Source organism: Neovison vison, chromosome 1 (genome assembly GCF_020171115.1).
Source record: "Neovison vison isolate M4711 chromosome 1, ASM_NN_V1, whole genome shotgun sequence".
In the NCBI taxonomy this organism is placed as follows: domain Eukaryota; kingdom Metazoa; phylum Chordata; class Mammalia; order Carnivora; family Mustelidae; genus Neogale; species Neogale vison.
The window spans coordinates 83,466,733-83,490,851 of record NC_058091.1 but is presented as its reverse complement, the minus strand read 5'-3'; the positions used below and the strand labels follow the sequence as shown (position 1 = coordinate 83,490,851).

The following is a 24,119-nucleotide window of genomic DNA, read 5'->3' as shown; positions in this document are numbered from 1 at the left end:
GGAAGCTGGGTGGGTGATGGGTACAGGGGACTTCCTTGTGTTAACTTTGCAGCTTTCTGTGAGTCTATAATTATTTCCAAATAAAGCAAACACAAAAAACCCAGAAAACAATGGCACCTTCCCTCAGCCCAGCCTAGCAGCACCAAGACCGCTCCACATGCCCGGCTTCAGCCCTCCTCATGGCCCCTCCTGTTCAGGTAAGGCGGGGAGAGTGGGTGCGGCCCGGCCGCGCACGCGCAGTTCTAAAATCCCCGCCGCGTCGCTGGGCAGTCACGCTTGCGCAGTCTTGGTCCCTGGCTGCCGCGCCAGCCCCTCTACGCGGCGGGGGCCTCGGCTGCCTTGGCCCCTTCGCGCTGCCGTCTTTTCCGGCAGTTGGAGCGCTTCCTGTTGTACTTACCCGCACCCGCCCCCTCGACCCCTACCTCAGAGACCCTAACGCGTCCCCACCTCTCCTCTAGTCCGCGGGCTGCTGCCACTGGGGCTTCGCCTGTCCGCGGGTCGAGAGAGGTCGCTGGCCGGGCGGGCGTCTGCGGCTGTCCGCCGCCCCCAGCTCTTCCTCCCACGGGGCTCTGGTGAGTGTCTTGCTGCCGCTGTCTTCAGTCCATTCCAGGCTCTCCCCCTCATCTCCGCCCGACTCTTTGGGTTTCTCCCTTCCCGCCGGCTTCCTCTTACCAGCCCTGTCCTGACGGCCCCGCGGCCGCTCTCCTCAGCCTACTGACAGCCTCCCCTCTTCTCCCGGTTTCCAGAGGCTCCCCTGTCGGTCCTCGCCACATTTCTCCCAGTCTCAGGCTTCCCACCCCATTCTTTCTTTCTTTTTGTGCTGTTGGGGCGGGGAGCCAGGCTCTCTTCTCTTTCCCTTGTTGCCAGCTTTGTCTTCTCGCCGCGTCCGCTCAAGTCCCCTCTGGGATCTCAGTCATTACCAGTGTCCACCTCTTTTCTTTTTTCTGGGGTCTGAGAACCTGCGAGCTGTTGTGTGAGGCAGAGATGTGCAAAGCTCGTTTTGGGGTGTGGTTCCTTGGAGTCTGCCTCCTTCCCCATGGCTAGTCTTAGGGTACTGAGCTTCAAATAATCTTAAAATTACAGGAAAATCGAGTGACGATTTTTTTTTTTTTTTTCAAGAAGAGAGTGGAAAAGGAAAGTCGATAAGGACTTAGAGGAAAGTCTGTGTCAGAAAGTGTGCAGAAGCAGCTAGTGGAGAGATCAGATCTCCCAGTTTGCATTTTGAATCGACTAAAAGGCACAAAGAGAAACTTGTTGTTTTTGAAATGTACAGAGGAAGGTTGAAGTGAGGTAAACCTTGTGCTTCCTCTCCCTTTCAATTCACCTTGGCTCTAAATTAGACTTAGCCAGGCAGTAGATGTCATTTCCCTGAACATAAAACAAACACCACGATTACAGGCTCCACTCATAACAGGACCAGAACTCTATTCTCCAGCTTTGTATGGAAAACAACTTCACCTCCCAGCTCTATCCCCACGATACATATATTCTTAGCTCCTCGTAATCCTTAGCTCTCAGTAAATCTTTCATAAGGTGCTAAGTGCATAGCATTTTGCATGAGATGGGAGAAGGATATATATATATTTTTTAAGATTTTATTTGTTTATTTGACAGACAGAGATCACAGGTAGGCAGAGAGGCAGGCAGAGAGAGAGGAGGAAGCAGGCTCCCTGAAGAGCAGAGAGCCCGATGCGGAGCTCGATCTCAGGACCATGGGATCATGACCTGAGCTAAAGGCAGAGGCTTTAACCCACTGAGCCACCCAGGCACCCCTGGGAAAAGGGTATTAAAAGTAGTCTAAGACAGGTGCTTGTTTTCCTGTGGCTTACAGTTCAGGAGGACAAATTCAGATACGTGATTCTTAAGGACTCGTATTGGTGTTCACTTGCCCAAATGGAAGATACTGGATTTTCAGTCACAAAGAAATAAAGAATTGGTGAGGGAAGGGGTATTCATAGAGATAACAGTACCGTTGTAAAGTCAGTTAACCAAGGATAACCATCTAGGTTGAATAAAAAATTGTTTTTATTTGATCTATTTTTTTTTAAGATTTTATTTATTTATATGACAGATAGAGATCACAAGTAGGCAGAGAGGCAGGCAGAGAGAGAGAGGAGGAAGCAGGCTCCCTGATGAGCAGAGCACCCTACATAGTACTCCATCTAAGGACCCTGGGATCATGGCCCGAGCCGAAGGCAGAGGCTTTAACCCACTGAGCCACCCAGGCGCCCCCTCATTTGATCTACTTTTATATAAGTTTGCAGTACCTACCCCTAATTTTTGAAGACCACATTCTTTTCTTAAATTTTTTTTTTTTAAAGATTTTATTTATTTATTTGACAGAGAGAAATCACAAGCAGGCAGAGAGGCAGGCAGAGAGAGAGAGAGAGGGAAGCAGGCTCCCTGCTGAGCAGAGAGCCCGATGCGGGACTCGATCCCAGGACCCTGAGATCATGACCTGAGCCGAAGGCAGCGGCTTAACCCACTGAGCCACCCAGGCGCCCCTCTTTTCTTAAATTTTTAAAACTTTTAAGAATTTCTTACCTACCTATTCCCTAATTCTGCAGAGGTGGAGAATGAAACAAACAGGGAAGGGACCTCTGATGGCCTGTGGGTCAGGGCATGAAGGCTTGAATTCTCAAAAGTGTGAGGGAAAGCCCTCTTATAAAAAGTATTTGGTTGACCCAGTAAAGCTATAAATTACTATAGAGCAATAGTAATTGTGTCTTTTGATGGAAGGTTATTAGAATAGGATAATCCTTTTATGAGTGGAGGAAGGGAAGGAGGAGAAGGTTTTGAAGAAAGGTCAAAGGGAAGGATAGTGTAACCTTTGCCATTACATTAGAGACTAGTGAAGGTCAACAATCATTCTGCTAAATCTGTTCATCTGTTATATGAGCATCTTTGAGTACACTTAATCTCCTGTTGATCTTTTTAAAAGCTTAGAAAGCCATGCCAGTGAGTTAAATGAGTAAAAATTTTCTCCACCTCAGATTTATATACTTAACCAATGTAAATGTAATTTTGTTCTTTAGTTTTGTTGACAACTAAAAAATCATTAACTTGCTCAATTTACTGTTATTAACCACCTATGATATGAAAGGCACTGGTTGTCTTAGGTTTAAATATTTTAGTTGTATTTTTATGTTGAATAATTTCAGTTGTTAAAATGTAACCACATATATGTATATATTAAAAGGTCTCTAGAAATGTTCAGACAAGGGAGGAGTATAGAGCACTCCCTTGCTTCAGACTTGTTTTTAAATCTGGTTTGAAAATTTCACCAGACTTAGAGTGCATGTGGTTTTCATTGTGGGTGGAGGGGGTACAGGCTGACAAATAAGGAACCACACCCAAGCTTCATAAAACAGAGGTCTTTAAACAATTCTGATAGCCTAAAAATATTTGGGTTTTCTTTGGTACTGGCAGAAACTTCCCCATAAAAAATAGAATTGTAACAAATAACATAGTAAGGTAGAGCTGAGTTCACTTTCTTGAATTTGTTATTACTGATAATTTTGGCATTTCATGAATAAAAATACTTGAAGTAGAGCCTTTATTTTGAATCTCTGCTCTGAAAGGATTATTTTACATGATTTTCCCCTGAGTATCTTTTAATAAAATTGCTTAATGTTAAGTTTGTCTTAGTAGTAATAAGCATTTGCACATTCCTTAATAGCCTTAATCTATGAGACAGTTTTAAAAAGCTGCTAAATATTAATGGAAGAACCTTAAGGAAACTTTCATAAAGTGTACTATCTTTGAAAATGGCCCTTGGCCCCTCCTGATTTTTTCTCCGCTTTGTATTGGGACAAAAGGACAGACTTAGAGGCAGGTCATGTTGGAGGGAGGCATGATAAGGGTAAAATATTGAGCATTATTGCCAATGCTGGAGCAAGTCCAGATTGGTGAATGGTCTGGCCAAGTGTGACAGTATGGGCTGGCAAAAATATCTGGGCGAAAATGAGATTTAAATTTGGGAAAAAAAATGTTCTATAAGCTATTTAGACCTTGTTGATACCAGTTTCTCATATGTAAAACGAGGAAGTTAGGGTTTTTTGTTTTTAAGATCCCTTCCATCACTAAAATTATGATTCAGGGGGCACCTGGGTGGCTCTGTGGGTTGAGCCTCTGCCTTCAACTTGGGTGGTGATCTCAGGGTCCTGGGATCGAGTTCTGCATTGGGCTCTCTGCTCTGCAGGGAGCCTGCTTCTCCCTCTCTCTCCCTGCCTGCTTCTCTGCCTTGTTGTGTTCTCTGTCAGATAAATAAATAAATAAATTTTAAAAAGATTTTATTTATTTATTTGACAGAGATCACAAGTTTGTAGGTTCGAGCCCCACATTGGGGGAAGAAATTACTTAAAAATAGTCTTTAAAAATTATTGGTAATTTAAAAATAATAGTACATGCTCATTGAAGAAAATACATAAAATGTGGAAAAGCCCAAACAAGAGTAAGATGATCTATTGCATTCTTATTGCCTGGAGTTATGCCATTAGTAACCTTTTGATAAATATTTCAAATAATTCTGTGCACCTCTAGTAAACATGTAAATAAAACTGAGATCATGGTATACTGTTCTGTGACCTATTTCCACTTGGATTGGAAACATTTCCCCTGATGTTCAACATTTGAACATATTTTAATTGTTCATTATTTATCTGTAGGACTTCTCATTCCTATTGTTGGATATTCAAGTTCAAAGTGCTACTTTGAACCCCCTGTGTATGAATCCTTATGGGTCTTTGATTTCTCCAATGTAGATTCTTGGATGACAAAGAATTAAACTGTGTCTGTGTTATATATTCTTAATTTGCGTTTATGGTATTGTGATCTTATTCTCTTCCTTTTTAACATTACAGCATAAAGTGGCACCTGGGTAGCTCAGTCTTTAAGTGTCTGTCTTCGGCTCAGGTCATGATCCCAGGGTGCAAGGATTGAGCCCTGCATCAGGCTCCCTGCTTGGCGGGAAGCCTGCTTCTCCCTCTCCCACTCCCCCTGCTTGTGTTCCCTCTCTTGCTGTCTCTCTCTGTCGAATAAATAAATAAATAAATAAATGAATAAATAAAATTACAACATATGTTTTAAAGATATATTCATGTCACTTTTAGATACAAATAGATTTGCTTCTCACCGCTGCATATTATTTCTTTATGTGCACCCACAGCATTTTCTTTATTTTCTTTCTGAACTAGCTTCAGCTTACTGTAACACAAATGATGGCATAATAAACATCCCCTGTAATGCACAAGTTTGTGCATTTCTTTTTTTTTTTTTTTAAAGATTTTATTTATTTATTTGACAGAGAGATCACAAGTAGGCAGAGAGTCAGGCAGAGAGAGAGAGAAGCAGGCTCCCTGCTGAGCAAAGAGCCCGATGCCGGGCTCGATCCCAGGACTGAGATCATGACCTGAGCCGAAGGCAGCGGCTTAATCCACTGAGCCACCCAGGCGCCCCCAGTTTGTGCATTTCTTAAGAGTCTGTGAGACAATTTCTTTAGGCCTTATACCTAGAGGTGGTATTTCTGGGTCATAGGACATTACTATATACTTATTTTCACCAAGTATCCTGTTTGTCTGGCTTTTATTGTATATTATATGTTTGTCCTCCAGAAAACTTGTACCAATTTACTTTCCTACCAGTAAGTTAGGAGAGTGCATAATTGGTGGATTCTAACTCCAAAACTAATACCTCTTTCTTTGTTTCTAGCGGCCATGGCAATGACAAGCTCAACACCTTGCTCCTCCATGAGTAATCACACAAAGGAAAGGGTGACCATGACCAAAGTGACACTGGAGAATTTTTATAGCAACCTTATCGCTCAACATGAAGAACGAGAAATGAGGTAAAGGGCTGTGTTTGAGATAATTGTGTCATGGTTTTGGCATTTGTGTCTAGTATCATAAGACACATTCATAATATCGTTGAAAGGAGGTAAGAATAGCAGCAGCCATGTAATAGCCTATCTCATTACAAAGGAAGGACAGTGTCATTGATTTCCAAAGCCCTTGCTATTCACACACTTCTTTCTATTACTAGTCAGTAGCACAGGGGTCTCTGGACAGCTCAGTTGGTAGAGCATGCAACTCTTGATCTTGGGGTTGTGAGTTTGAGCCCTACATTGGATGCAGAGGTTACTTAAAATTAATTCTTAGGGGAAAAAACCCCACAGAATTCCACACTAGTATAAAGAAATTAATTGGGCCAAATCCTTGGATTCATTGTTAAGGCAGAATGACGTAATGGAAAGAGTAGCCCTTACGGAATCAGACCTGGGTTTAGAATCCTGCCTTTAGGCGTTAGAGAGTAGTAGGGAATTTGGGTAAATTGGAAGGGGAGGTGAACCATGAGAGACTATGGACTCTGAAAAACAGTCTGAGGGGTTTGAAGTGGCGGGGGGTGTGGGAGGTTGGGGTACCAGGTGGTGGGTATTATAGAGGGCACAGCTTGCATGGAGCACTGGGTGTGGTGAAAAAATAATGAATACTGTTTTTCTGAAAATAAATAAATTGGGGGAAAAAAAAAAAAAAAAAAAAAAAAAAGAATCCTGCCTTTATCATTTAGGAGCTGTCTGCGTCTGGAATAAGTTTCTTAGTCTTTTTTTTTTTTTAAGACTTTTTATTTATTTATTTGACACAGAGAGAGAGATCACAAGTAGGCAGAGAGGCAGGCAGAGAGAAAGGAGGAAGCAGGCTCCATGCTGAGCAGAGAGTCCAATGCGGGGCTGGATCCCAGAATCCTGAGATTATGACCTGAGCTGAAGGCAGAGGCTTAACCCACTGAGCCCCCCAGTTTCTTAGTCTTTTTGTGTATCAGTTTCCTATCTGGAAAATGGGGATAATACTTTCCTTGCAATATTGGCTCTGGGGATTATACATAACGAATGTGAGTCACCACCATAGTGTTTCTCACAGAGTAATCACTTAATCACTTGGCACCTGTTGTTATTGATCCAATGTACACTATTCATGTAGTAATTCATAATTGAAATTTTATTCCCAACATTTTATTATGAAAATATTCAAAAGTGCAGAAAAATTGGATTAATATGCTGAATACCCTTTTATAAATCATCTAGATTGTATAATTGTCATTCATTATTGTATTATGTATTCATCTGTCCATCTCTCTATCCATTCATTAAACCATCCTAATTTTTTACTTGCTTCAAAGTATGTTGGTGAAGCACCTGAGTGGCTCAGTTGTTAAGCCTCTGCCTTTGGCTCAGGTCATGATTGCAGGATACTGGGATCGAGCCTCTCATTGGGCTCTCAGTTCAGTGGGAAGCCTGCTTCTCCCTTTCCTGCTCCTCTTGCTTGTATTCCCTCTCTCCCATCTCTGTGTGTATTTTAAGATTTTATTTATTTATTTGACAGAGAAATTTATTATACATAAATTTATTATTTATACATACAAAATATGTTGGCGGTGTCATTATGTTTTACTTCTGTAATATGTCTGTGCTCACTCGCTTGCTCTCTTTATATATATATATCTGTATCTCTCTCTTTCTCTCTCTCTATATATATATGTATTTTTTTTTTTAAGAGAGTGTGAATTTTGTATATGGTGAAATGCACAATCTTCCTCTAGTTGTGTTTTTTCCTTTTTTTTTTTTTTTTTTGGTAAAGATTTTATTTATTTATTTGAGAGAGAGAGAGAAAGAGCACAGAAGGAGAGGGAGAAGCAGACTGCTGCTGAGCAGAGAGGCTGATGCGGGGCTCGATCCCAGGACCCTAAGATCATGACCCAAAGGCAGAGGCTTAACAACTGAGCCACCCAGGTGCCCCTCTTTTTTTTTTTTTTTTTAAATTTATTTATTTGACAGAGAGAGATCACAAGTAGGCAGAGAGGCAGACAGAGAGAATGGGAGGAAAGAGGGCTCCCCAGTGAGCAGAGAGCCCGATTTGGGGCTTGATCCCAGGACCCTGGGATCATGACCTGAGCTGAGGGCAGAGGCTTTATTTAACCCACTGAGCCACACCCAGGTGCCCCTTCTTTTTTTTTTTTTTTTTTTTAAGTAATTTCTACACATAGTGTGGGGTTCCATCTGAAATGCACAATCTGAAGGGTACCAGTCAATGAGTTTTGACAAATGTATATACTTGTAGGAACTTAAACTCCTATCAAGACTTAGACCATTACCATCATTCCAGAAAGTTCTTTGCTTTCTGGAGACATTCCTCCAAACTCAGGCAACCACTGTTGGAATTTTGTTTCTATCATAGATTAGTCTTGCCTGTTTCATATAAATGAAGCATGTAAACAGATTTATATAGTAAGTACTCACTTGAGTAAGGCATCTTTGACTCAGCCTGATGTTTTCAAGGTTCACCCATGTTGCTATTGTGTCAATACTTTATTCTTTTATATTGCTGAGTACCATTCTGTTTTCTAACTATACCTCTGTTTTTACATTCTTCTGTTGATAAATATCTGGGCTTTTTTGAGTTTTGGGCTGTTTTGAATGAGCTTCTATGAACATTTGTGTATAGATCTTTTTGTCAGCATTTGATTTCAATTCTTGGGTAAATAATATTTAGGAGTGGAATTACTGGACCATAAGTATACATAAGTGTATGTTTAGTTTTATAAGAAACTGCTAGACCTTTTTCCAGAATATCATCAGCCTTGTGTGATACTTCCAATTGCTTTACATTTTTGCTAACAAAATGTCTGTGTCCCCCCCCCCCTTTTTTAAAGATTTTATTTATTTGAGAGAGAGAGAGTGAGAGAGCATGCATGAGAGAGAGAGAGAGCACGCGCGCGCAGGCACGTGCTGAGGGGAAGGGGGGGGAAGAATCTTGAGAAGTCTCTGTGCTGAGCTTGGAGCCCAACACAGGGCTCAATCTAATAACTCTGAGGTCATGACCTTGAGCCGAAGTCAAGAGTAGAAGGCTTAACCTATGAGTCATCCAGGTGCCCCTCCTGTTCATTCTTTATAGTGTCTTCAGATGAGCAGAAATTTTAAATTCCGTTTTTAAATTAGAAATCTAATTTGGCAATTTTTTTTAAGTAAAACTTTTCTGCCCCCAAGTCATAAAGATATTCTTCTGTATCTTCTTTGGGAAGTTTTATAATTTAGTTTTTACATTTAGTTCTATGATCCATCTTGAATTAATAAGTGAGTGAGATGGGGGTTGAGCTTTATTTATTTTTTTTGTTATGAATATCCGGTTGTTTTAGTACCCTTTGCTGCAAAGATTTCCTTTCCCCATTAGATTCTTTGGCACCTTTGTCAAAAATCAAATATCATGTAAGGTGTGTGTATTTCTGGGTTTTCTTTTTTTCTTCCTTTCTTTTTTCTTTCTTTAAAGATTTTTTTAGGTAATCTCCACATCTATTGTGGGGCTTGAACTTACTCCCCCTAGATCAAGAGTCACTTGCTCTATTGACTGAACCAACTAGGGCCCGATTTCTGGGTTTTCTGTTCTTTCACTGATCTTTTTGTCCCTATGGCAGTATCACACTTCATTACTCTAGTATCGTGGTAAGTTTTGAAGTCATCTAGTTAGTGTAAGTCTTAAATTTAATTGTTTTGGGTTTTTCCCCCCCCAAGATTATTTTGGATATTCTAGGTTCTTTGTATTTTTATATAAATTTTAGAATCAGCTTGTCAATTTCTAGAGGAAAGCTTGATGGGATTATGATTATAATTGAATCTATAGACCAGTTTGGGGGAGAACTGACATCTTAATCTTTGATGCATGGACATGCTATATTTTTGCATTCTCTTAAGTCTTTAATTTTTCTCATCAGTGTTTTGTAGTGTTTAGTGTGGGGGTCTTACATGTTATTTTTTTCTTCTGTTGCTAGTATTTTGGGGTTTTTTTTGATGCTGCTTTAAGTGGACATTTAAAAATATTTTTCCAATTATTTGCTTCTAGTATATGTAAATAGAACTGAATTTTGTATACTGACCTTAAATCCTGTAACTTGCTAATTTATTTATTTTACCAACTTCTTTTGTAGATTCCTTAGGATACTCTGAATAAACAATCACGTCATATTCAAATAGAGAATTTTACTTCTTCTTTTCCAATCTATACACCTTTTCTCTTTCTTTCTTTTTTTTTAAATTAACATATAATGTATTATTAGCCCCAGGGGCACAGGTCTGTGCATTGTCAGCTTTACACACTTCACAGCACTCACCATAGCACATACCCTCCCCAGTGTCCATAACCCAACACCCCACCCCCAGCAACCCTCAGTTTGTTTTGTGAGATTAAGAGACACCTTTTCTTTCTTTTTCTTGCCTTATTGGTTTGGCTAGGATATCAGGTACAATGTTGAATCTAAGTGGTTGAGACTAGAGAGCTTTGTTTTCTTCCTGATTGAAGGGTGAAAGCACTCAATATTTCACTCTTTGTTGTGATGTTACCTGTAGGTTTTTCAAGGATGTCCTTTGTAGGTTGGGGAAGTTTTCTTATGTTCCTAGTTGGCTGAGAGTTTTTAACTAGAGTGGATGTTGAATTTTGTCAAATAATTTTTTTGCATCCCCTTCTGCATCATTGTTTATTCTATTAATATGATGAATTACAGGGGTGCGTGGGTGGCACAGTCGTTTGGGTCATGATCCCAGCATCGTGGGATTGAGCCCTGCATTGGGTTCCCTGCTCCACGGGAAGCCTGCTTCTCCCTCTCCTGCTTCCCCTGCTTATATTCCCTCTCTCACAGTCTCTCTCTCTGACAAATAAATAAATAAAACCTTTAAAAAAATGTGATGAATTACATGGACTGAGTTTTTGCATGTTAAACTAACCTTGCATTCCTGGGGTAAAACCGTCTTGATCATAATGTATTATTCTTTTTTATGTTGCTAGATTTGATATGCTAATATTTTGATAAGGGCTTTTGCAGGCACATTCTTCAAGAGGATGTAACTCATGATTAGACTTTAAATATGCAGAGCTGTATGTGGAATAGCAAAATATTGTACAGCTAGCTGCTGCTTATTGAAATAGACAAGTGCCTGTAAGTGCCCTGTTTAGGAAGATGGGGAATTCAAAAATAAATTTGCACAGTGTATCTGTAGGCATGCTAGTGGAGATAGATAGCTCTTTTTTTTTTTTTAAATTTCTTTTCAGCGTAACAGTATTTATTGTTTTTTTGTACCACACCCAGTCCTCCATGCAATGCGTGCCCTCCATAATACCCACCACCTGGCTACCTGGCTCCCCCAACCTCCCACCCCCTGCCCCTTCAAAACCCTTAGGTTGTTTTTCAGAGTCCATATTCTCTCATGGTTCATCTCCCCCTCCGATTTCCCTTAACTTCCTTCTCCTCTCCATCTCCCCATGTCCTCCGTGTTATTTGTTAAATAAGTGAAACCATATGATAATTGACTCTCTCTGCTTGACTTATTTCACTCAGCGTCTTCTCTTCCAGTCCTATCCATGTTGATACAAAAGTTGCATATTCGTCCTTTCTGATGGAGGCATAATACTCCATAGTGTATATGGACCACATCTTCCTTATCCATTCGTCTTCCTTATCCATTCGTCTGTTGAAGGGCGTCTTGGTTCTTTCCACAGTTTGGCGACTGTGGCCATTGCTGCTATAAACATTGGGGTATGGATGGCCCTTCTTTTCACTACTAGATAGCTCTTTTTAATACAACCACTCTATTGAAATCAGAGTTTCTGGTGTTGTAGTCACAAAACAAATACTCTGAATTCTGATTAATTTACTTCTTTTATTTATTTAAAGATTTATTTTTATTTTAGAGAGCACACACACGAGCCAGAGAGAGGGGGCAAGAATCAGACTGTATTTAGCATGGAGTCGGATGTAGAGCTTTATCTCAAGAACCTGATACAATGACCTGAATCGAGACCAAGGGCCAGATGCTGAACCAACTGAGTAAACCAGGCACCCCGATTTATTTATTTATTTTAAAAAGCTTTTATTTATTTATTTGAGAGAGAAAGAATGAGCATGCGTGTGAGCTGTAGGGAGGAGAGATAAACTGAAGCCAACTCTGCGCTGAGCACAGAGCCTGATGTGGGCTCAGTCCCACGATTGTGAGATCATGACCTGAGCCGAAACCCAGAGTTGGATGCTCAACCAACTGAACCTTGTTTTATTTATTTATTTATTTATTAAAAAAGATTTATTTATTTATTTATTTGAGAGAGAGAGAGACAGTGAGAGAGAGCATGAGCGAGGAGAAGGTCAGAGAACGAAGCAGACTCCCCATGGAGCTGGGAGCCTGATGTGGGACTCGATCCCGGGACTCCAGGATCACGCCCTGAGCCGAAGGCAGTCGTCCAACCAACTGCGCCACCCAGGCGTCCCATGAACCTTGTTTTATTTAGTAATAGTTTTTAATCCTACTGGCTCTGCCTTATGGTTCATTATTAAAATATTATCACATTCTCTAGGAACAATATGACATATGATTTTGTTTATGTTATTAATAAGTGTTATATCATGGTGGCACCAGGTGGTTCAGTCCTTAAGTGTCTGCCTTTGGCACAGGTCATGATTCCAGGGTCTTGGGGTCGAGCCTGGCTTGGGCTCCCAGCTCAGTGGGAAGCCTGCTTCTCCCTCTCCCACTCCCCCTGCTTGTGTGCCCTCTCTTTGTGTCAAATAAATAAGTAAAATCTGAAAAAAAAAAGAAAAAGAATTGTTAGATGGGGCACCTGGATGGCTCAGCTGATTGTGTCTGACTCTTGATTTCAGCTCAGGTCTTAATCTTAGGGTTCTGAGTTCAAGCCCCGCATTGCCTACTTAAAGAAAGAAAAAGAAAGAAAAAGAAAGAAAGAAAGAGAAGAAGGAAGGAAGAAAGGAAGGAAGAAAAAGGAAAAAACCCAAGCCTATAAGAAATGGATTTTCAGGCTTTTTCATGTTATGGGTGGAAATGTCATAGAACCTTGATAAACAAGCAGAGTCTAAATAATATGAGACAATCAATGATAAATTATTATGAGTATATTACTAGTATGTGATGAGTGGTTTGAAATAAGTATTGGGCTAGTAAATTTTGAGATTAGGTTGGATAAATTTTTAATATATATGCCTTGTCTGGATTCCTTTAAAATCTCTAATATTTCTTCCACATGTATGCACCTTTTGCATTGTTCCATTTATACTAGAACACTAGGTTATATTTGAAACAAAGTACTTAATGATAGGGGAGATGAAGCCAAAGCCTAGAGGGAGAAGAAAGAAGAAAAATCATTTAGGAATGCTTTCCTGTATAGAAGTAGAATATGAGAACATTCAGTGAGTTTAGAAACATTATAGCAAGTTCTATTGATCTATTTATAAACAATTAAACCCCCTAAGTTGGGTGTCTGATGGTCTCCTGGTAATGCTACTGGTAGACTATAAACTGAACCCACTCAGGAGTGCCAGTTTATCTTTTTTTTTTTTTTTTTTTTGCAAGTTTATCTTCTTTATTTAATCTTTGTTTTGCCTCTGATGGTAAGGTTATCTAGTTATAGCAATTCTTCTGTTCTCTCTCTTATGTGATCCTAGGTATCCAGTAAATATTGATGTTTGCCGAATTATTCATACAAAAAATAATTTATAGCAGTCTGAAATCAAAACTGAGGAAGCTGACATTTTTTTCTTATAAAATATTCTGTGTTGTTTCTGTTCTTCATGAATACTATTTCGGTGGATTAATTAAAGCCACAAAAATCCAATTTAATAGGAAGTAATGGTATGCTTCCCTCCTCTCCAGCCCCCAAGTCAAATAAAAACTTTCCTACATTTTACCCACTGAGAACCAGCACTGTCTGCTACTCCTTTTCGGTTTTTTTTTTTAAAGATTTTATTTCTTTGAGAGACAGCATGAGAGGGGAGAAGGTCAGAGAGAGCAACAGACTCCCTGTAGAGCTGGGAGCCCGATGTGGGACTCGATCCCTGGACTCCAGGATCATGACCTGAGCCGAAGGCAGTTTCTTAATGAACTGAGCCATCCAGGCGCCCTCCTTTTAGGTATTTTTACCCAGGTTTTCTTGTGTCTGTGTTTGGTCTGATCTGATACTAAGTTGCAATATGTGATTATTATTAGTGAGCAAGTGTCAGTTTTATTTAAGTCCCAGAGATGAGCAAGTCTTGACCTTTGAATGTTATTCACTGACTAGATACATCAGTCAAACCAAAGTAATTTGTTGGATTTTTTCTTTTTAAGAGAGCAGTGGGGAGGGGCAGAGGAAGAAGGACAAGCAGATTCAGCTCCAAGCGGGGAACTGACCCCAGCATGATCTCATGACCTTGAGATCAAAACCAAGAGTCAGACACTTAATCTACTGCACCACCCAGGAACCCCAATTTGTTGAGATTTGTTAAATTCATTTTTAGGGTATTTCTTGAGAATTTTCTCAGTTTTGATCATGAAAATGACAGTGATTATTTCTGTACCATTTTTCCTCATTTTTAATTTTTCATCAACAGAAATGAGAAATATTGTCTGGTCACTAGCCCTTGTAGAATTCACTAGCCCTTTTCTCCTATCCCTGCAGCCTCTGAACCAAGCTGACCAAGCTGTGCTGTGAGGTGAATTTAATATTAGCAAAGGGGGCTAATTACACACATAGTCATGAATGTGTCTGCACATTATTACACACTGTGATCCTTCCCCCCATCCGCCATTTGGCGACATACATTTTATAAAGTTGCCGTGTACAAAGCACTATTCTTCGTGGAGAAGGAGGATTCAGATATGAGCCTTGCCTTCCAAAAATCTTACTGTCTTCTGTGAGAAGTGAGCTCACAGGCAAATTGATAGAGCTCATGGAAAGTAATGAGGTGAGGTTGGGTGTGGCCTCTAAGTGTGAAAGTGACCAGTCTCTCTCCCAGAATTCTTCTCTGGAACATTGGAGTTGTGTGGAAGAATGGCTTTGTCAAAGGATCTTTGATCAGAGACCAACCAGTGGAGGGGCCTGCTCTTCTTTTTCATTATGAACACTTCTAAACACACACACAGAAAGACTAATAAAATGAACTCCCATAGTCAGCCCTCAGATTCAGTAATTATCAAGATTTTGTTAAATTTGTTCCATTTTATTTTTTCTTCCTGTTGTGTTTTAAAGCAAATTTCAAACATCTGTCACTTCAGTCCTTCGTACTTAAGTGTACATCTCTAAAAATATGGCCATTTCCTTGTATAATTACAATGCCACCATGAATCTAACAAAGTTAACAGTAATTTCTTGGTGTCATCTCACAGAGGTTGTCACTTGTAAGCCTCATTTCAGGCTATCCTTGCCATTTTGGGTGTCTTTAAGGTCTTCATTGGCTTAGACCCAATAAATCATTACTATGGATAATTCTGCATGATAGGCTTTTTCTGGATACTTTTTCTTTTTCTTTCTTTTTTTTTTAAAGATTTTATTTACTTATTTGATAGAGAGAGATCACAAGTAGACAGAGAGGCAGGCAGAGAGAGAGAGAGAGAGGGAAGCAGGCTCCCTGCTGAGCAGAGAGCCCGATGTGGGACTTGATCCCAGGACCCTGAGATCATGACCCGAGCCGAAGGCAGTGGCTTAACCCACTGAGCCACCCAGGCGCCCCTTGGATACTTTTTCTAATGGAAGAATCTGATTATGTTCAAGGAGTTGATTCTGATAACTTTACTCTCAGGTAGGTTCAGAAAGCAATTTAATAATTTACACTTGCAGTCAAGCTACTTCTTAGTTTGAATTGAGATTTAAAATATAGTCAGAAGCAGCCATCTCTAGAACATACATTGTATGATAGCACATTGGACTTCTAGCTCAATCTGGTGTGATCATTCAAAAGAATACAGTCAGAAAGTATGATGATGTTTGATATTCGAGGCATAAAAAGAGCTAACCATGGTTGAGTTATTGATGTTATCTTTGATTCTTTTTACTCTTCTCTACTTCAACTAATTAGCATATATTCCTGAAAATACCAACAGTAAGTACAGCCTTATCCTTCCAATATACTTGCAAACAAAGATTCATATCACAAAATATTCTGGAAACCCAGAGAAGTAGGCAGGCTGGAAGCCACGTAAGTGCTCCCCCCATCCCCCCAACAGGGTCAGAGTAAATCTTTTCACTTCCTGAGAGCTTAGACTCAACTTGATATATATCATCTGATACTGTAGACTTGTAATATGATTTCTAACATGCTTTTAATTTTAACTAATTGCTGTTATTGCAATAATTATTTATTGACCCAAATAAAACCCATTATCTTCTTGTGGTCCTTTCTCTGTGTTTCCCTATCTCATTTAGCGGCATCATTATCCTCCCACACAAGAAAGTCTAAGATTTTTCCTTTGACGCCTCCTGCCATTTAGTCATCTTTATATAGTCCCTCTGTTCACTGCATTCTAGGTTTCCAACCCTTGTTCCAGATCTGGACTCCGTATCTGAATCATTATGAGAACTTTTAGTTTGCTTCAGTCTTTGTCAGTTACTTTCCCTGCCAGTCTATCAGCTCCTTAATGCTGGCTGTCATTTTAAAATAGAAACCTCTTCACATCACTCCTTTACACACAAACCCTTGGAGCTCTTAGTTGTTTCCACACTAAGAGCCAGGCCTTTCAGTGTGACATTTGAAGTGCTGCATGCCTCCCTGCATTAGAGTTCAACGTATTGCTTCATGTACTCCCTACTTTCTTTCCCTTTTTTTTTTTTTAAAGATTTATTATTTATTTTAGAAAGAGAAATAGGGAGAGAGACAGGGTGCACAGTGGGGAGAGGGAGAGCAAGTCTTAAGCAGACTGTGTGCCTAGTGCAGAGCCTGACTCAGGGTTGATCCCATGACCCTGAGATCACAACACCAGCCAAATATCCAGAGGTGGGCCCTCAACTGACTGCAGCACTCAGGAGCCCTATATTCCTACTGTCATTCTTCCCTGTCCTGCCCACATTGCCTGTTACCTGAAACGCTGATAAGGGATAGAGACCCCAGCCAGCATGCTTTCACTTACTGTGCTGAAAAAAATGCATGTTGTATAGAATTAGTTCTGAGGAAGTTTTTCTTGTTTCTTTTAGTTCTATCAAATCAATATGAGATTGTAGATAAAAAATATTCTTGGATACAGTTTTTAAGGTTTAATACTGCAGGGATTTAGAGTCTTAAGTTTTTTTTCTTTTTTAAGTTTTTATTTATTGGGCAGAGATTACAAGTAGGCAGAGGCGGCCGGGGCGGGGTAGTTGGGGTAAGCAGGCTCCCCGCCGAGTAGAGAGCCTGACGAGGGGCTTGATCCTGGGACCCTGGGATCACAACCCGAGCCAAAGGCAGAGGCTTTAACCCACTGAGCCATCCACGTGCCTCCAGAGTCTTCTAAGTTTTAATAGTGGTGACAGTCACCTGTTTTGATCATTCCTGCCTCTCCCCTTGAATCTCTAAATTCTGCTTTTACTGTTGTTTATTGCTCTTTGCTTATGGCAGGGAGGAGTAGGAAGATATAAAAATAAAGGAAGTGAAGTTCAGTCAGGGAGAGAGAGAGACACCCTGATAGAAGAGGTTATCAAACACCAGCTGTTTGTGGTTTGTTTAAGGGGGAAATACTTGAAAAAAGAGAGAGAACTTTTCATTTTGAAATAGGATTCTTTCTTGCATTAACATATGGTCTTTTTCAAAATGCAGAACTAACAAAGGGTGGGAATCTTTTCACTTATGTTAATAACTGTAGTGTTTTTAAAAAAGATTTATTTTTGAGAGAGCACATATGTGCACAAGTGGTGGGGATGGGGAGAGGGGCAGATGGAGGGGGAGAGAGAGAATCCTCAAGTAGTCTCCACGCTGAGCGCAGAGCCCAACGTGGGGCTCCATCTCACAACCCTGAGATCATGACCTGGGCTGAAACCAAGAGGCAGTAACCCAACTGACTGTGCCACCCAGGCACCCTGTAATTTGTTGTTTTAATGAGCACTTGAGATTTACCTGTTTTTACCATTAAAAAAATATTGTGTTTATATGGACTTTTCAGAAAGGTATTCAATTGTTATTTCAAATATCTTTATTTATTTTTAGACAAAAGAAGTTAGAGAAAGTGATGGAAGAAGAAGGCCTAAAAGATGAAGAGGTAATTCATATTGGGAAATTTTTCCTTGAACCCAGCATGGCAAATCTTGTTCAGCAAGTTGTTAGCCTTGGTACATAGGGTGCTTGGCTTAGAGGAATTTATGAGGGCTGATGTACTTCTGGATTTAGGTACTCATGCAAAGGGAGAAATTCATTACTAAGTACCAGGGAGAGGAAGATTTATTTAGACACAGTTGTAATAAATTAACTAGATTTAGAATTCCAAGAAAAGAAAGAGATGAGATCACATTAAAATTAAAAAACAACAACAACAGATTATAGAATACTTATGGAAATCACAGAAAAGTCTCGATAGGAGTGGAGCAAATTTCTGAAATCATTATCCAGGCAAAATATCTCTTCAGAGATGAGTCCTCCCAGTGTCTACTGATGTGGTAGGAGAAAATATAGTTAAGAAACTATGCAAGGAACTGAAAGTGGAAATGCCTTCAAAAATAGGAATGAATAATAGAATTCAGGAAAATGGTGAAAAATACTGAAAACTTGTAGGAAATATAGAGCATAAAGTGAACTCCAATGTATAAAAAAAGACTAAACCCAGAGGGAAATTAGAGAAAACCCTACACCCTTTTATTTTAGAGAAGTTTAAAGAAAAATACTGATTGGTTATTCTTCCTTCTTTAGAAAAGTTAGGATAGTTGATTGCCAAACTCTGTTGGTCAGAGTCCTCAGAGGAGGCACTCGTCTGTTCAGTATGGTTTGGTTATTGTGTCCAAAGGCTGGGGAGGAGAAATGTGACTTCTTAAGGGTTCAGAAGGTTCTGCTTAGTCCGCTTGGTCCTGCTTTCCCATTCGCAAATAAGACTGCTATGAAGTTGCAGTTTCAGCTCCTCCCCTTCCCATTTCTCTCTCCTTTTAAACATTAGAAGCGTTTGAGGAGGTCAGCGCATGCACGGAAGGAAACAGAGTTTCTTCGTTTGAAGAGAACAAGACTTGGATTGGAAGATTTTGAGTCCTTAAAAGTAATAGGCAGAGGAGCATTCGGTGAGGTAAAAGCCACAGCTATTTATCAGATATAAAAACACCACACAACTCTGAAGCTGCTGACATCCCGTGAGTTCTTGATTGTTGATAGATCTGCAATATGGGGTAGGTGGGTCAGGCATGCCAGCCCCACCTCGTAACTGCTCCATCTGTCCTTTATTTCCCCCTCCACTGTCCCAGGTCTCTGATTGTTCTTCTGTTTTGCCAGAGATGGTGTTGATGCTCTAAGTATTGATCTAGAGGGAGAGTTAAAAGGTAGAAGAAATCAATACTTATTATCTACTGAGTGCTTCTCTCTTACAATCATGACAATAACTCATTTTATGGATGATGAAATTAAGACTCAGGGGGGATATATAATGTTCCATTGTCACACAACCAGTGAGCAGCAGTACCAGAAGTTGGGCCCAGGAGTTCCTGATTTTTTTTTTTCTTTTTAGTTTTTAATTACTTGGTGCTCATCACAACAAGTGTGCTCCTTAATCACCATCACCTATCCCCCCACCCGCCTCTCCTACGGTAACCATCAGATTGTTCTCTGTAGTTAAGAGTCTGTTTCTTGGTTTGCCTCTTTCTCTTTTTGCCCCCTTTGCCCATTTGCTTTGTTTCTTAAAGGAGTTCCTGAACTTAAAGCTCTCGCTTTTCCTAGGATCACACTACCTCTTCTGGAGCAAACTAACAGCATATCTCCACCCTACTTCCCCTCAGATTGTATTGCTCTAATGATGGCCCTAGGAAACAGAGTTTATAAGAATGGGTTATACATGTAGTGGTAGAGAGTTGAAAGCATTTGCCACTTTATCCCACCTGGTCCTGTGGACGCATCCTGCTTAGTCACAAGGGCAGTCTGTTGGGGAGGGTTTGAATGAGCCCTTGCAAGGTCATCTTCATTAAAGGAAAACACCCAAAGTGAACGGCTTACTGATGCAATAGTTTCATTAACTTTGTATAAAAGGAGCAGCATATTATTAAAAAGCCATACCTAGGGGAAATGTGAGCAACGAACTTAGAGGCACAAGTGAAAGATTAAATTGATCCCTCAGTGTTCAGAATCCCTGTTGGCTTGTGTAGAGAGGGAAAGGTACAGTACCACGTCTAAAAGGGCTTTCTGTTCAGGGAGGAAGGGACATGGGACTCAGTCAGGAAAAACTGAAGAAAGGTGCAGGGAGAAGAAAGCATTCTTATTGGGGAAGGGGGTGCGGTGCGGGGGGGTGGTATGCAGGGACTTGCCAAGAAGTTTGCCTTTGGATTTGCAGGCCATTAGTTTTCTTTTCATCATAAAATTACCTGTTCTTTCTCAAAACATTGGAAGATAAAAAAAGAGAAAGGAAAACTGCAAAAACCCCATTTCCCTAATTCTACATTTTAAGGTTTTTTCCCTTCTAGACATTTTTCCTATGCATGAGCTTTTGCTATTGTATTAAACATTGTTGTCATCACTTCCTTAGGGTTCTGAGCTGATTGGATGACATGTACCTTGGGTGTAATGAGTCCTTAAGTTTGAAAGTGAGGGTTTTAAATTAGATTGATGTGTTCAGCTAGGGAGCCAAAGCTGTTCAGATGTGGAGATGTTTGAGAATGTTTCCAGGGCTGACTTCATGGTATATAATAAATATATCCATTTTGGAACATTAAAAGGTACTTTTTTCTGCTTTGTTATTGCTGGTTGCTTATATTAATATTATAATACTTTTTTGGTTTAAATTATTTCTTGTAGTACATGCAAGTGCTAGCTTGACATTGTGAACTTTTGACTCGGCATTTCTTTTATAACTTTTAGGTGCGGCTTGTTCAGAAGAAAGATACAGGGCATGTATATGCAATGAAAATACTACGCAAAGCAGATATGCTTGAAAAAGAGCAGGTAAACCACAATTGTAGCAGTGATTTTAGTCAACTTATAAAATTTTTTGTCATGTAAAAATGTTCTTTTTGTTTATTCAAAATGTATTTTCTTATTACAGTTTTCTTTAGCACTGTCATGTGTGAATATACATATAATACTACTTTTCTTTCCCCAACAAAGAAGCAGTTACATATATCTTAAAAGGACAAGTACTGCCTTATGTTGTGTGGTCTTTTAAAAGTTGAAAACCTATTAGAAGCATCTGCTGTTTGTGTCTCCCAGTTGATTACAAACTGTGCTTGTCAGGAGGAACCTGTTTTTGAGGTCACACTTGCTGTGGTAGCGTGTTCCTACTGAATGCTAAGAGAAATTGTATATATATACTTTGGAACTGAGACTTGGGAACCAGAATTTGGAATTTGGAATCTAAAATGTGTCTTACTATGCTTCATTCTGTACCCTCAAACCAAAGTTGGGTCTTCTGAGTAGCTCATTACTACCCAAGAGAGACCAGTCTTCTTTCTGAATGAATTTGAAAAAAATCTAATGCAAACGGCAGAGCAGTGCAAATTCTCTTTTAAGGATTAAGAGCACTTTCTAAAACCTAAACCTACTTGGAGTAGAGATATATAAGATGAGAAGTACCTTATGCAAAATAAAATTTTTAATATTGGATAATATATTAAAAACAAGAATGCTGTGTTTCTGTAAATCTAATTTCATTGAACAGTTTGCTTAAGAACAGATTGTAGTGGGTGATGCCTGCATATGTCCTGTAAAGGATCAGATGCTCCAGGAGGGCAAAGAGAGACCCCGTGGCAAGGAGAGCTCTGGGTGTAGAGTGCAAGAGCAGGAATGGAGAGCAGCTCTGCAGCCAGTCCCTTCTGCCTCTTGAGACATGATCGTTGAGGCTTCTCTGCCTTTTAAGTTTCAGTCACCGTTTGGAGTTTTTATTTTCTCTTCAATTTTCATACACGACCCATAAACTTAGAGTCGCAGGAATTTTGGTTGAGAGTATCAAATACCCTGGCAGTGAACCTTCAGACATCATAGCTAATGCTAATGCTGGCTCCATTCAGAACGCTCAACAGCCCTGTTTATGTGTTATCTAAAATTAGTGTGTGGAATGGGTATAGGCAGTGAAAGAGTTTCAGTTAGTCTTGAAAAATGAAATGTGAAACTATATTGATTAGTCAGTGTATTTTTGTATTTTGTAAGTAAAGCTTATTTTTACAAGACCTATTTCCTATAGTTTTTTAAAACAAAGGCTTTTAAAACATTTCTTCATCAAACAATTAGTGTTCAGAATCACATTGTAAAAAGAAGTGTGCATGAGGATTTTCCCTTATTGATCCTTCATAGCGTGTGCCTGTTGCCCAGCAGGGTCACAGAGGACAATCCCAAGCATAGGGTGTAAAAATAGTTTTTTGAATATTGTACTTTCTTCAAAATCATTTTCTAAAGTTCTCCTACATGAGAGTAGAGGGGCTTTCTCTGAGAATGAGATTTTAAACAATGCATTAACTGAATTGTTAGCTCACCATGCTGCTGGACTCTGTGGGTTTGATCTCAGGGTGGCCCAGTTAAAGTCTCTGGCCCCACACGCTGCCTGGATCAGCCATTCTGAAGCATAGTTTGTGTCGGGTGTGACAGGAAGTAGACCAGTGCAGATCCATCACTTTTTTTTTTTTTTTTTAAAGATTTATTTATTTATTTATTTGACAGAGAGAGATCACAAGTACACAGAGAGGCAGGCAGAGAGAGGAAGGGAAGCAGGCTCCCTGCTGAGCAGAGAGCCTGATGCGGGACTCGATCCCAGGACCCTGAGATCATGACCTGAGCTGAAGGCAGCGGCTTAACCCACTGAGCCACCCAGGCGCCCCAGATCCATCACTTTTGAGTGGGCCTGACAAAGTTTAGATTCAGAGCCTCATTTTTTTTAGGTAGAGGTACCTACCTTTGTTGTTTGCTTTTACTAAACTGAAAAGGAATTAAAGCTACTCACTGAGAGTTCAGGTTGTTATCCTGATCCATAGGGTGGAAATTTTTAAGGATAATAAATTTTAGAGGATAAGAAACCAGCATTTAGCTATTTTTTTTTTTCATGTTTCTCTTACATTGCAAAGGAAAACCCCAGTTGTGATGCCAATATCATATTAGGATGGGACAAAATACACACTTTTATCTTTGCTTTTCTAGCACTTAGGGGAGCAGCTAGCATTTAGCTCCCTACCCCATTATATATTTACAGAACAGGGAAAGGGAGCCTCTGATGTGAGTTGCACCTCTGGTTCTTCCCTCCCTGACTCTGTATTTACCTGACTCCACTCTACTCTTGGGGTTCCTAGCTGCTGTTTCAGCCCAGGAGGGAAGGGCAAGGTATGCACAGGTGACCTAGAGCTTTCCCCTTGGCAAACAGAGAATGTGGCAGTCACCGTTCTGTCCTCCAGGGTGACTGATGAGTGGTAGTAGTAGTCCCTCCCCTTTTCTTTGGTTCCCTGCGACAAGTAAAGGCCTTCTCCACAGCCAGGGGAGCAGAGGCAGGGGGAGTTTGACTTTTATGGTCTTCATGTCCGCTAATGCCCAGGGCCTGGCTTCAGCTGCAGTCAAGCAGGTGGCATTATTTTTTCCCCAAACTTTGCTTCTGTATGAAAGCTGAGGAAAAACATCTACCCTTACTCAGTTTCTTCCTGATTTCCTAACACTGTTCCTTACCACCCTTTTCTTCATTTTTCCACCCTCATACCCTAAGTAGAGATGTACGAAGTGGAAATTTTCTGCAACATTGAAACTATTTAAAAAGTTCCTAAACAATTTTAGTAGAGCCTTGGAACCGAAATCTGTAAACTCAAGTGCCCTGAGGCCTGCAGAAAGAATAAGGCAGCTTATGTGTAAGATGGGAGAGGGCTGGGAGCTGCGTCCAACTGGAAGAGCGAGTGCCTGACTTTGTTAAAGAGATTCCGATAAAACAAGCAAGCAAATAGAACATCGTAGCAAATAAAACAACAACCAGGGGCTGAGTTTGCCACAGAAGGGCAAGTTTGTGAGCTTTAGTACATCTTTACCTCCAAATATAGAGGAGAACTCAAGCCCCGCAGCATATGTTAAGAGCAAAACCTCTACTCAAGGATTGGACTGGGTCTTAATAAACATAGACATGGATGAACCCAGCTTTGCATCTTATGACACTTATGTAAGGAGGGGTTGGGATTTGATAACATGCAGCAGTGTTTTGATTACTATTACAT

The 24,119-nt window shown here is 40.2% G+C and overlaps 1 protein-coding gene across 1 annotated transcript in view; it reads left to right on the top strand.

Moving 5' to 3' along the window:
- The first annotated feature begins 336 nt into the window (after positions 1-336).
- Positions 337-24,119, top strand: part of STK38 (serine/threonine kinase 38) — a 42,237-nt gene continuing 18,454 nt past the window's right edge. Inside the window, exons 1-5 of the mRNA XM_044250209.1 lie at positions 337-572; positions 5,710-5,845; positions 17,971-18,022; positions 18,908-19,030; positions 20,806-20,889. Coding sequence (XP_044106144.1) covers positions 5,715-5,845; positions 17,971-18,022; positions 18,908-19,030; positions 20,806-20,889 — 390 coding nt within the window. The 5' untranslated portion in view covers positions 337-572; positions 5,710-5,714. The remainder of the gene's footprint in view (positions 573-5,709; positions 5,846-17,970; positions 18,023-18,907; positions 19,031-20,805; positions 20,890-24,119) is intronic.